This window comes from Tupaia chinensis, unplaced genomic scaffold (assembly GCF_000334495.1).
Source record: "Tupaia chinensis unplaced genomic scaffold, TupChi_1.0 Scaffold139072_1, whole genome shotgun sequence".
NCBI classification, from domain to species: Eukaryota; Metazoa; Chordata; class Mammalia; order Scandentia; family Tupaiidae; genus Tupaia; species Tupaia belangeri.
In genome coordinates, this window is record NW_006198962.1 from 633,604 (window position 1) to 646,275 (window position 12,672).

General features: G+C 41.3%; 1 protein-coding gene and 1 pseudogene across 1 annotated transcript; one reads left to right on the forward strand and one right to left on the reverse strand.

Annotated features, from left to right (window-relative positions):
* Window positions 1-270: 270 nt before the first annotated feature.
* On the reverse strand, window positions 271-3,137 carry LOC102469091 (keratin, type I cytoskeletal 18 pseudogene; annotated as a pseudogene).
* An 885-nt stretch (window positions 3,138-4,022) lies between these two features.
* Window positions 4,023-4,256, forward strand: LOC102498170 (signal transducer CD24-like). The gene has a single exon (XM_027765629.1). It carries the CDS (start codon window positions 4,023-4,025, stop codon window positions 4,254-4,256), a length of 234 nt encoding a protein of 77 aa, XP_027621430.1.
* Window positions 4,257-12,672: the final 8,416 nt, after the last annotated feature.

The following is a 12,672-nucleotide window of genomic DNA, read 5'->3' on the forward strand; positions in this document are numbered from 1 at the left end:
CCTTTTCACTGCACTTATCATTCTTTATTTTTTTTAATCTTAGCCATTCTTACTGGGGTTTATGTGGTATCTCATTGTGGTTTTGGTTTGCATTGTCCTTATCAGAAGGGATGTTGAGCATTTTTTCATATATCTTCCTTGAAGAGGAAGATATATGTCTGTTCAGCTCATTTGCCCATCTTTTTTATAAAAAAAAAAAAAAAGAAAAGAAATAACTTCTTCATTTTTTATTGACCTCCTACTCCCCAAGAGTATCCTGCTTCTGCTGTCTCAACACATCAGAACTATGTTATCCTTGGTCTCAGACATGACCTTGCCATCAAGCCTATGAGCATGGTCTTCTGAATGGTCTACATGTAGTTGTTGCTGTTTAGGGTGTCACCAAAACTGAAGTCCTCACCATCTTCCAGCAGTCGGTGGTAGGTGGCAATCTCAGCCTCTAGCTTGACCTGACGTTCAGCAGGGTCTTGTACTCCCAAGCCTGGTGCTGCCCCTCTGCCCAGGTCTGTGCCAGCTCTGACTCCAGGTGCAGCAGGACCACTGAACTGCTCCATCTGTGTGGTGTAGTAGGCCTCCACCTCCCTCAGGCTGATCTTCAAGCTGGTTTTCAGATTTCTCATTATGTCTAAGGACTGGACCATGTGTCTAAGCTCCATGAGTGTCATTTCTTCTGCACCAACCTCAGTGGACTGTAAGGGACCACTGTTGTGCTTTCTTAAATCTGCTGGGACCAGTACTTGGCCAGCTCTTCTCTGTTCTTCTGAGCTACCTTGTCATATTGGGCCGATACATCTGCCATGATCTTAACCAGGTCTTGATATTTTGAAGAATCCACTTCCACAGTCAACCAAGAGCTAGAAATCTGGACTCATAGGCCATTTACTTTCTCCTTGTGGTTCTTCTCTATGAAGAGAAATTCCTCTTTGAGAGTCACAATCTCTATCTCTAGCAGCAGCCAAGTAAGATCAGTGTCATCAGTGACTTTGTGGAGTCCATGGATATTGTTCTCTGCAGACTGACATATACCCAACTCTGTCTCATACTTGACTCTAAAGTCTTCAGCAGCAAGACAGGCATTGTCTGTTCACACAATGATGCAGGCATTGTTCACAGAATTTCCAAAGATCTGGGTCCTCAGTTCCTTTATGGTTTTGAAGTAACACTCCTAGTCTCTGATCTGGGGCCCCTTCTTCTCCAGGTATTCCCAGATTTGGCTCTCTAGCCTCCAGTTTCCTCACTCTGTCCAAGAAGGAAGCCAGGCAGTCATTCGGGTCTTTCATGTCCTCCTTCTCACCCTGAATGCTTCCAATTCCTGCAAAACTCCCAGCATGCCCACCTCTAGGCCTCCCACACCCCCTCTCCCCCTGGACACTGCTGGTGTAGGAAATGGAGATCCAGAGCCCAGGAACCAGTAGTTGGTGGAGAAAGTAGGTGATGAAGCATATGCTGTCTGGGGAGGAAAGTGAGAGGCCAGGAATCAGGTTTAGGCTGCCTCCTATCTTTTAATCAGATTGATGATTTTTTTTTTTTTCAGGTAACCTGCTTGAGTTCCCTGTATATTCTGGTTATCAATTCCTTATCTGAGACATAGTTCACAAATATATTCTCCCATTCTGAGAGTTGCCTCTTCACTTTAATTATTGTTTCTTTTGCTGTGCATAAGCTTTTAGTGTTTAAGAATTATCTATTTAATTTTACTTATCTTTAAAAAAAAAAAATTGCTACAAGGCACGTTTAATTACCAGGAAGAAACACAGGAGAGGAAAAAGAAGAGAGAGGGAAAGTCAGAAAGCAAGTTGCCAGTTCCAGGACTTGAACCACAGTTGGCCATGTGGGATTTCAGTGCCTCACCTACCATACCACTTTCTGGCTTCAGTGCAGAAGCTTTCTTTTTTTTGGGAGAGGTTTTTGTTATAGGGCGCGTGCACTCGCCAGAAAGACAGAGAGAGACATAGAGACAGAAAGCGAGAAATCACCCCCCAGGGGGGATGGTCACGCCGCAATCCCTTCTCCTCCATTCTCCTCTCGGGATCTTGGGCACACAGGCACACGCGCCTGGCGTGAGTTTTAAGCCACCGGGTCCAGAACACAAACTGCGGTGGACTACGTGGGAGTCCAGTGACATAGCCATTACGCTAACTGCTGGTTCCCAGTGCAGAAGCTTTTTAACCTGACATGATCTCATTTTTTTTTTTTCAGGATTACCCTAGACACCTTTAAATGGTTCAATAGCCACATAATGGGTATTCCAGAAAGTGAAGAGACAAGTAAAGACATAGAAAATATCTTTCATGCTATATTGGCTGAAACATTTCTAAATTTAAAGGGGCATTTTGACAGCCAAACCCAGGAAATGAAAGGTAAATAAAGTAGATTTAACATAAGAAAATCCTCTTTAAGGCACATCATAGCCAAATTGGTTAAAATCAAAGACAAAGATAATATTCTAAAATGGTCAGAGAGAAATGTCAAGTTACTTGCAAAGGCTACCCCATTAGACTAACATCAGACTTCTCAACTGAAATATCACAGGAAAGAAAAGAATGGGAAGATATATTTAAAACTCTCAGAGAAAAAACATTTCAGCCAAGAATATTATATCCAGCAATATTATCCTTTAAATGGAAAGGAGAGATAAAATCATTTCCAGATAAATAAAAGCTGAAAGAATTCACCAAAACTATACCAACTCTTTATTAAATATTTAAGGAAATACTACACCAGGAATACTAAAGGGAATTAAACAGAAGAGAACACAAAAACAATTAGAAAAAAAAAAAGAGTAGCAAAATGACAAGGATAAATTTGCACGTTTGGATGATAACATTGAATGTCAATGGATTAAATTCCTCAACTAAAAAGCACAGATTGGTTGAATGGATAAAAAACACAGGAACTCCCTATTTGTTGCTTACAAAAAACACACCTCATTGACAAAGACACATAAACTAAATATTTTGAAACACAGTATTTATAGTTTCATCAGCTTATTGAACAGAAAGGTTCTTTGAACCTGGCTTTCAGTGATCAAAACAAAAGCAATTTTGCAAATACATGAACTGAATGATGATCACCATAATGAATGGAAGCCACCTTATCACAGAAGTACGTACTACATATTTCCCATCTTTAGACATTTGCCTCAACAGGTTTCATATTATATATTATTACAACCGTTATTCATCATATAAAATTAGACAACAGAAGAAAAGTCCAAAATGTTACAAGTAGCTAAGTCTGTCTTTGGAATGAATTTAAAGAAGGTTAAAGTCAAGAACTGTCTAAAGTCTACAATTCACCAAATCACTAATTTTACCATGTCTTCACTTAAATATCTCTTTCCAATTTTGTTTTTGTTTTTGCCATTTTAACGACTTATTTCTTTATGAAGAGTACAACACTGGGGTCTTGCAAGAACTCATAGTAACAGTTTTCTTTTTCTATCTCTTACTAATGAGCTATTGTTATGTACAATTTTACCTATCTCTCACTGGATCAATGATCGATACCACAGATCTTTTCAGATTATAAACTCTTATCTCCCTCAATCCTCTACATGGAAATTACAAATTATTTTTTTATTGGCGAGGTTACGATTACTCTTGTTTTCAAAAATCCAACCTCATTAACTTATGACACTTTTTGTTGTCTGATTGTTAGTTATTTTTTTCTTTAGAACTGTATTTCACAGTAAAGAATATCATTGATAATTTAATGTACACTTAAAAACACAGACTTTCTAATGTGTACAACATAATGTTATATGTTGAAGATGGTGAATATGTTTATATCTTCAATTTGTTTAAGATACACTGTATACATACTAAAAAAAAATACTGTGCCCTATAAGGATATATAATGATTATATTAAAATCATGAATTACATAAAAAATACTTTGAATCCTAATAATAATAATAATAATAATCATTGGTGTTGGACCTTGTCTACACCTGCCTCAGAGCCAGTGGTTCTTGAGGCACCCAGTACCCAGCAAGACATACTGCACACTGACAGAGCGGACATGGGCAGAGTGATAATGGCCAGGCTTGGGCTGGGACTGCTACTGCTGGCACTGCTTTTACCCACACAGATTTATTCAAATCAAACAACTGTTGTAACACTTTCAATTAACTCCTACCAGAATACTTTGGCTGCACCAAATCCAGCTAACACCACCAAGGCCATTGGCGATGCCCTACAATCAACAGCCAGTCTCCTTGTGATCTTACTTTCTCTTCTACATCTCTACTGTTAAGAATGCAGGCCAAGAAATAGTTACATTTCCCCATCTTCTAAACCCAATCTAAATGGCAGCTAGAAGGCCAGTGTGACAAGGAAAAAATAAGTCTTATCAAATCTGCTAATTCCACACATTATTTTATCAATACAGAAAATGTTGAGAATCTCAGATTTGATTGGTTTGAAGAACAGGTGAAGGACTTGACCAGACGAATGCCAATATTAAACCTCCTGCAGTTTTGTGTACAAGATGAAGAGACAACACCCAAAATTAATTAAGACAACACCCCAAATTAATTAAGACATGATTTCCTTGAATGTGGCTTAAGAAATACAGACATGGGGGAACCAGCAGTTAGCGTAATGGCTATGTCACTGGACTCCCACGTAGTCCACCGCAGTTTGTGTTCTGGACCCGGTGGCTTAAAACTCACGCTGGGCACGTGTGCCTGTGTGCCCAAGATCCCGAGAGGAGAATGGAGGAGAAGGGATTGCGGCGTGACCATCCCCTCTGGGGTGTGATTTCTCACTTTCTGTCTCTATGTCTCTCTCTGTCTGTCTGGTGAGTGCACGCACCCTATAGCGTGATTGCACGCACCCTATAGCAAAAACCTCTCCAAAAAAAAAGAAATACATACATGTAAAACTCTACCTTGAAAATAAGAATAGATTATTATCTTATTGAAGATAAAGAATGAGATGCATTGGGTTATCAGAAAAGTCATGATAAAATGCTTCATGATTTTTCTGACAACCTAATAGAGATTCAGTTTTCATTTGGTTCATTCAATCTATAAGGCCAAAGAACAGTTAGGTAATTATGAAAAGTTTCCACGATTCTATTTATAGTTACATTAAAAGGAACTTTAATTTTTAAACTAAAAATTTTAATTAGTTTTAATTTAAAACTAATTTTTAAGAATTATTTATTTAATTTTATTTATTATTATTAATTATTTTTATTTTAATCTGCTATAGGGCACATATTCTCACCAGAGCAAGACAGAGAGAGACAGAGAGGGAGGGAAAGTAAGAAGGCAAGTCCCCAGTTCTGGGATTGAAACCCTGGTTGGCCATCTGGGAGTCCAGCGCTCTAACCACCACACCACCTACTGGACCCAGCAGTACTAATTTAATGCCGATATACTCTAGATAAAGCTTTATGTGATAAAGCTATCATTATTCTCTTGGGAACTGAACCCTTTCCTCTGAGGCTTTGGTTTTGACATTGCATTTGTTTTTTTTTTTTTTTATGTAATAATTGAGATGTACCAGGGCAATGATGAATTGAAATCTACTTCCAAATCTAAGCATATTAGGTAAATCTTGCTTAACCTTATAAAGTCAAATGGTAGGCATTTTTATCACCTGTTTTCATTGGACAAGAGCACCAGATTCATTTAATTAAACTTTTTTATTTTTAGGTAAAATATATTTTAAAAGTAGAATTCCATTGACCTCAACTGATTTTAAAATGTTGCCTTTTATTCTTGCATATGTTGAATGCTTTTTGCATCTTAAAAAATCTATTTTGAAGGTAGAATTATAAGTTTTGAAATTAAAAAGGCAAATACGTGAAGGAGCCAAACAGTAAACCAAATATCTAGGAAGTGAGACTAGAAGCTAATTGGCATTAAATTCACAGAAACTTTTATACTGTTTTTGTAACTACTTTTTTGACCTATGGATCAGCATAGCCACATTTAGAACACTTTCTGTTATCAGTCAATATTTTTAGATGGTTAGACCCTCAAGTGGGCTTCATTCTAGAAAATAAATCTTTCATGACGGGCTCAACACAGAAACCTTTTAAAAAGTAACACTCCCCTGAAGAATTTTGTTTGCATGGTCACACATTGGTGCTTCGGTTCTGTTCCTGTATCTAATGTGGCCACAGCAGGTTTGATAACCAAAGTCTTTCCCCCTCATGTTTAGAAAACTGCATGAGAAAGAAATCTGAAATTACCATGTGTGTGAATGAACACTCCCTTTTGCTTCATACCTGAATGCTATACATCTATTTTGAATTGTATCTTGTGTTTGTATATTTATACTTTGATTCTTAGTAACTTTTCCTGTTATGGAAGTGATTTGCCTTGAACAAAAACTATGAATAGAAATGAAAGAGAAAATACAATTGCTCTTGTTCTAATTCACTATCCATCTTCCTCTTCTCTTTGGCTAAGATCACAAAGGAGTTACAGGAAACTTTCCAAAGATCCTTGAGCAATCAGTTTAAGGGAATTGATTTCCAACTCCCCTAATCCTGTCTGAACTCCTCCTGACATGGATCCCCTGAGAATCATCCTTAATTCAAAGCCTTGTGCCCACATCCATCTCCTTCTCCCCTCTTATGTTGATATACTCCCACCTGAAAGAAAAGTGCATAGCTTCAAGTGTCAGGTTCCCCAGAGCACCCATCAGGGAGCACTCAGAAATCTGACAGCAGAAACCAAGCTGAATCAAGACAGCAAACACCCCCTCATCCATCTGCAATAAGGGCTATCTTGGCTATGATGATTTGTTTTTATATTTAATAACTATTGGTCAATATTTGAAATGCATGTTGATTTAATCAATCTATAATGATTTGTAAGCATAACTCAATTAGGTAGAAAAAAATTTAAGTTTATTTTCTTGTTTCATGACAGTGAGAGAAAGCGATGGGGTGGGATGGGAGAGAAAGACAAAGCACCCTCCAAGAATCTCACACTGAGGTCTGCCCTCCCCCAAGCCTTCCCAATTAACCAGAAACATGGGCACATGCACCCAGAGTCCACAGGATGGCCAGGGAACTAAACCCGAGCTCTTCCATGTGAATCTACTTTCACTGAGCAGGGCATTACCACTGCGTTACCAAGCTGGTTGGTCCCAGAAGAATTTTTTTTTTAGCATTTATAGTCACCAAAAGCTTTTTAAATTAAATGTTGATTGTATATATTCTAAATGTTAAAGAAGACCTTGCTCTGTTTGTGTTTTAATAGAAAATGGAAAGTATCAAATTATTTGGATTTCTGTATTCCATTGTAACATTTTTTTTTTAATTGCCAGAGCGTGTCTGAGCTCACCAGAGAGAGACAGAAAGACAGAGAGGAGAAAAAGCAACCCTCCTCACCATAGGGCATAGTACTTTCTCCTTCATTTCTGTCTCCTGTCAGGAGTTGGGTCACACACATACACACACACACAAACACACACACACACACCTGGGACGTTTTTTAAGCCACTAAGGCCGAGACTGGAATTGCAGTGAGTAATGTGGGATCTAACTCCCCTCACTACTGGGCTATAGGGCCAACCCTCTTTTTTAAAAGAGATGTTAACAATTACAATTTAGAATGGCAATGTTCGCATAGCAATATAAACGCCACCCTTTACAACTGCTTAAATGAATCAAGAATTTTAGATGTCAAGTCAATGCACAAGTGAGATACGCAGATTCCTGAAATTCATTTTGAGGGTAAAAATATGTGAGAACCATTGGCCTAGAGAAGCTTGGCTGAGGGTAAGAACACAGGAGAGGTCCTCTTCCTCCAAGGTGTCTCCGCAGGTTTGGGGGGAAGATGGCCACTGAGAATCCAGCAGTGAGATAATTGGCATTGTTCCTCTTAAGCGCAGGAGGTGAGGATGTCCTTGCTCCTCTCGAGTGCACAAGCAGAGCAGAGAACATTCTTCAGTTTCCGCTGAGTGACAAACCAGCAAGGAGCTCCATCCGTCTACCAGCAAGCACTTAGAACCAGGGAAAACACCATTGCCCTCTGTCCCACCCCCTGCAGACAGCCCAGCCCAGGAGCTCTGCCTTCCTGTTTCTCAGCCTCCCCAAAGCTGTCAGGCTCCCCATACCTACAGAAAGAGCCTGCATAGAAAGAGCCTTCAGTGAAATTCAAGGTCATCCCCGCTGCTTGTCTTCCATGAACTAAACAGCTGCATCTGTCTCCTTGTTCCTACCCATTCTCAGGTCAGTCTCACACAGCGGTACCTGCCCTGGTGCCCAAGTGCCCCCCACAAAGCCCTCCAGGCTTTAAACGAACACTCTTTTCCATGCAACTGTCTCGACGCCTCACTAATTGGAGCTCAGAGTCAGGACAGAAGTGTCTCCGAAGTGTCATACCTCAAGAAACCAGGAAAGACAAACCGTGCAGCCCCGGAGGGGACCAGGCAAGGCTGTGGGCTCTCAGAGGGGATGAACTTGTGTCAGTACTTCCATGTCTGGTCCAAGGGGTCCCTAAGTGTCGCTGTGGGTGGGGATGAAGCCCACAGGCTTACACCAGCCACTTTGCCTCCTCCAAACAGGCTCTGCAGAAACTGTTTTCACAGATCTGATATCATCAGCTGTGAGCAAATAGCTCAACCCGTCATTCCTAATTTCAGAATAATCAGCCTTATTCTCAACAGGCTCAGTCTCCACCCTCTTTGCTAAGTGCACTCCATTTGAAGGAAAAATAGACATCTGCCTCCAGCCCCTGGCTCCTGCTCCCAAGTCAAACTCTCACCCTTTCCCTCTCTTCTCTCCTTCTGTGTCAGGGATAGGCGTACCTGTCCCTGCTCAGTCAGGACCTTCTCAGGGACACTTTCTTCTCTCGTTGTCCTCCATATTCTCCTTCCTTGTTTATTATTTTTTTAAAGAGAGATTTTTACTATAGGCTGCATACGTTCACTGGAGAGACAGACAGAAAGCAAGAAATAACCCCCAGGGGTATGGCCACACCACAATCCCTTTTCCTCCATTCTCCTCTTGGGATTTTGGGCACACATGCACATGTGCCCAGTGTGTTTGAAGCCACCAGGTCCAGGACTTGAACTGTGGTTGACTATGTGGGAGTCCAGCAACGTAACCATTAAGCCATCTGCTGGCTCCTCTCTTCTTATTTTCAACCTTTACATTTAACCTCTTCCTACCTACTGTCTCCCCTTTTTGAAACTAGAAACTCTTTGAACTCTCTCCCATTGTTTAATAACACCAGGCAGTGCTCAGCCCCAAGCTGCCGTCTGTCAACCATCCTGCAGCTCTCCTTCCTCTCCTCAGTCTGGAAGGCACAGCCTTTGGGGCTGTCTTCACCTCCCATCTGTTCTTCGGCCCCACTTTTTCTCTGGAACTGCTGTCAGGCATCACCGATGGCCTCCACACTGAGTTCTCACACTAGATTTTTGCTGGGTTTACCTGTCCCTTCTCTCTACAGCAGAGGCTGTCCTTCTATCCGCCAGCCTATTCTTGAGCCCCTCACAGGACCTGGCAAGTGTAGGTTCTGAAATACTTGCTGAATGAATCCAGGAACAATGAATATGTGCCCTGACCTCTTTCTTCCTCTTCCTCTCTTTCCTCTCCCTCTCTTGGTTTCCTCCATCTCACTCCTTTCTCTTCCTGCCTTTGCTCAAGTTCTGTCCTCAGTCTTGTCACCTGTGTCTGCACATGCAGAAGTCCAGTGCGGTGGCTGTGAGCAGGTGTCACAGACAGCAGAGCCAGGTGCCAATCCCAGATCCCAACTGCAGTAACAACAATAGCTTGGGCATGTTACTCCACTCTGATGTGAATGTCCTCCCAAGCCTCAAACTGAAACTTAACCCCTGTTGTAATAGTATTGAGAGGGGAGCCCTTAGGAGGTGAAGTGGCAGAGTCTTCATGAATGCATTAATGCTGTTCTCATAGGATTGGGTTAGGGGGGTAGGTTTCCATAAAAAGCAGCCCACTCTTGCTGTCTGTCTCACATGCTTGCTTCCACCTTCTTTCCTCGCACTGTGGGAATTCACTTTCCAGATGCCAGTGCCATGCTCATGGACCTCCCAGTGTACAGAACCATGAACCAAATTAACTACCGGTTTATAAATACTCAGTCTGTGATATTCCGTTAGAGCTCCAGAAAACAGACTAAGACACAATCTGAGGCTGTTTTCTTCTCATAAAAATGAAGATAACAGGCCAGCTCATGACCTGGTGGTTAAAGTGGCTGGATTCCACATGGCAACCATCCAGTTTGAGTCCTGGATCCACCAGCTTGAGAAACCCTGTAGGCATGCATGCCCATAATCCAAAAGGAGAAAAAAAAAAAAACAGAGGAGAAGGGATTGCAGAATATACCCCCCCAACATCACCCCATGAGCGTGGATGCTTTCTTAACCTCTGTCTTTCTCTGTCTCTCTAAAAAAAATAAATAAATAAAGATATCTATCGCATAAGATTGTGCTAAGAAAATAAACTAATGATGCAAAGGGCTTGGTACAATGCCGAGCAGATTGTGGGATTCTCAGTAAATGTGATAGTGATGATGATGTACCTAAATGGTCTCATGCACTTGCAACAGCATAGCTACCACCTCTGGTCTGAAAACTCCCAGATAGATACCTCTAGCCCAGAATTCTCTGCTGAGCTCCAGACCTACATTCAAAATTCATAGACTGGAACTCACCATTTTCCTCCCCCGAACTTGCTCATTTCCATTCTTAGCAAACAGTCTGTGATGCCCAATTCACTGCCGGAGTGAGAAGAAGAAAAAATAAATAAAAAATAAAGCAGATTGAGTTCACTTATTGAAGAACTGATCAAAAGAGGTATAAGAGACATTTTGGGAACAATCAGCAAATTTTGTATATGGACCAGATGTTAGGTTACATTTAGGAATTGTTGGCAATTTTCCTGTATGTAGTTGCAATATAGTGATTTTATGAGATTGTCTTTGCTCCTGCAAGATGTAGGCTGAAGTGTTTAGAGATGATGTCTGGGCCTTGATATCTGCAACTATTTTAAATGACTCAGAAGGGTCAGTCTTATAGCTTGGTGGTTAAAGAAACCAGATTCCGCATGGCTGACTACCATCCAAATCCCAACCCCAGTAGCTTGAAAGATACACCAGGCACGTGCATGCTCCAAGTCCCAAGAGGATGGGGAAATGGAAAAGGGATTGCGGCGTGACCACATCATTGGGGGCACTTCTTTCTCTTTCTTACTGTCTATCTCTAGTGACCACACACAACCTCTGACAAGTTAAAAAGGCTCAGAGAAAATACACACACACATACACACACATACACACACGGACATATACACATTCTCACACACAACACACAAGTATACCTATTGTCACACACACTTTTATATGGGTCTGGTCCCAGACCCAACAGCTTGAAAATCATGCCAGGCACATGTGTGTATGCCCAAAATCCCAAGGGGAGAATGGAGGAGAAAGCATTGCGGTGTGGCCTTTCCCCAGAGGAAGTGATTTCTCACTTTTTCTCTCCCTCTTTATCTACATCTTTGGCAAGGGCATGCTCCCTATAACAAACGTGTATAAAAAACAAAAGTAGAATAAAATATATTTTAAATGAATGCTTGTGCTATGGTCATAATACCTCCTTAGTAGACTGGGAATTTTTTTCATCCTAGTGTTGCAATTTTAATTTAGCAGCAAGAGATCAGATTTGCATGTTTGGCAGCCACATTTTTAAATCTTACTGACCTAGTCTGATCAAAACCCCATGAGCTACTCTGTAATTTTACCCACTCCTGCCCCCAAATATACAAGGACACTGGTACTGGTACGGCATCTGATAGGATTTCACTTTGAATGGCTGGCCTCTCCTTCCCAGCTTTGGTCTACAAGGCATGTTTTTAATATATATTTGTCACTTCACCCAAATTACTGGGGAAACAATGTGGGAAGAAGGTCAGGAGTGAAGGAAGAGCCCTTACCATGGTCCTAAAAATATCTCTCCAGGATTGTCCTTTGATGCTGATTAAAACTCCACCTGCTTACATTTCTGCTCAGTGCATCTCTCCAGCTTGCCTATATATTTATTTATCTCTTTATTAATAACAGAGCATGTGCATGTGTTTGTGAGAGTGAGGGAGGGCACCCTCCACAGGGTCTGGTTACTGCATGATCCTCTTCCTTCAGGCCTCCAGCCACTGGATCTTGGGCCATGGTACATGTGCCTGGCATGTCTCAGGCTGACTGGGCTGGAGATTTGAACCACTGTCTCCCTATGGGATCCAGCCTCTCCTGAGCAGTGCATTTCTACTGCACCCAAAACTGGCCCACTCTCCTTTTCATTTTCAGTTTTTTGGCCCCAATGAGGTCTTCTGCATTCCTTTAAGATCACCCACAGAAGCTCAGTGTTGTTCTTTGCAAGGTCGGTCACCCCTGGGATCTGCATCAAGAGATGTGATGGACTGAGAGCACTTTGATCCAGGGTCACAAATTAAAAATGTGTACAGGAATTAGGTAAGGGATGATGGACAGTAGGAAATCATGAGGATTTGGAGGTGTCATCGGACGTCGGTGGCTCCTGTTCACCGTCTGCCATCCTAGAATAAGTGTTCAATGATAAGTCATCTACCATTGCAAGAAACACCAAAAATGCAAGGTTTTTTGAAGGAAAAATGTGCATATTGCTAAATCTTTGGTTTCCACTGTAAACTGGAGGTTCCAGGCAATTCG

What these genes read in the sequence shown, in the direction of transcription:
- LOC102498170 (XM_027765629.1), top strand. Translation starts at nt 4,023, where the DNA reads ATGGGCAGAGTGATAATGGCCAGGCTTGGGCTGGGACTGCTACTGCTG.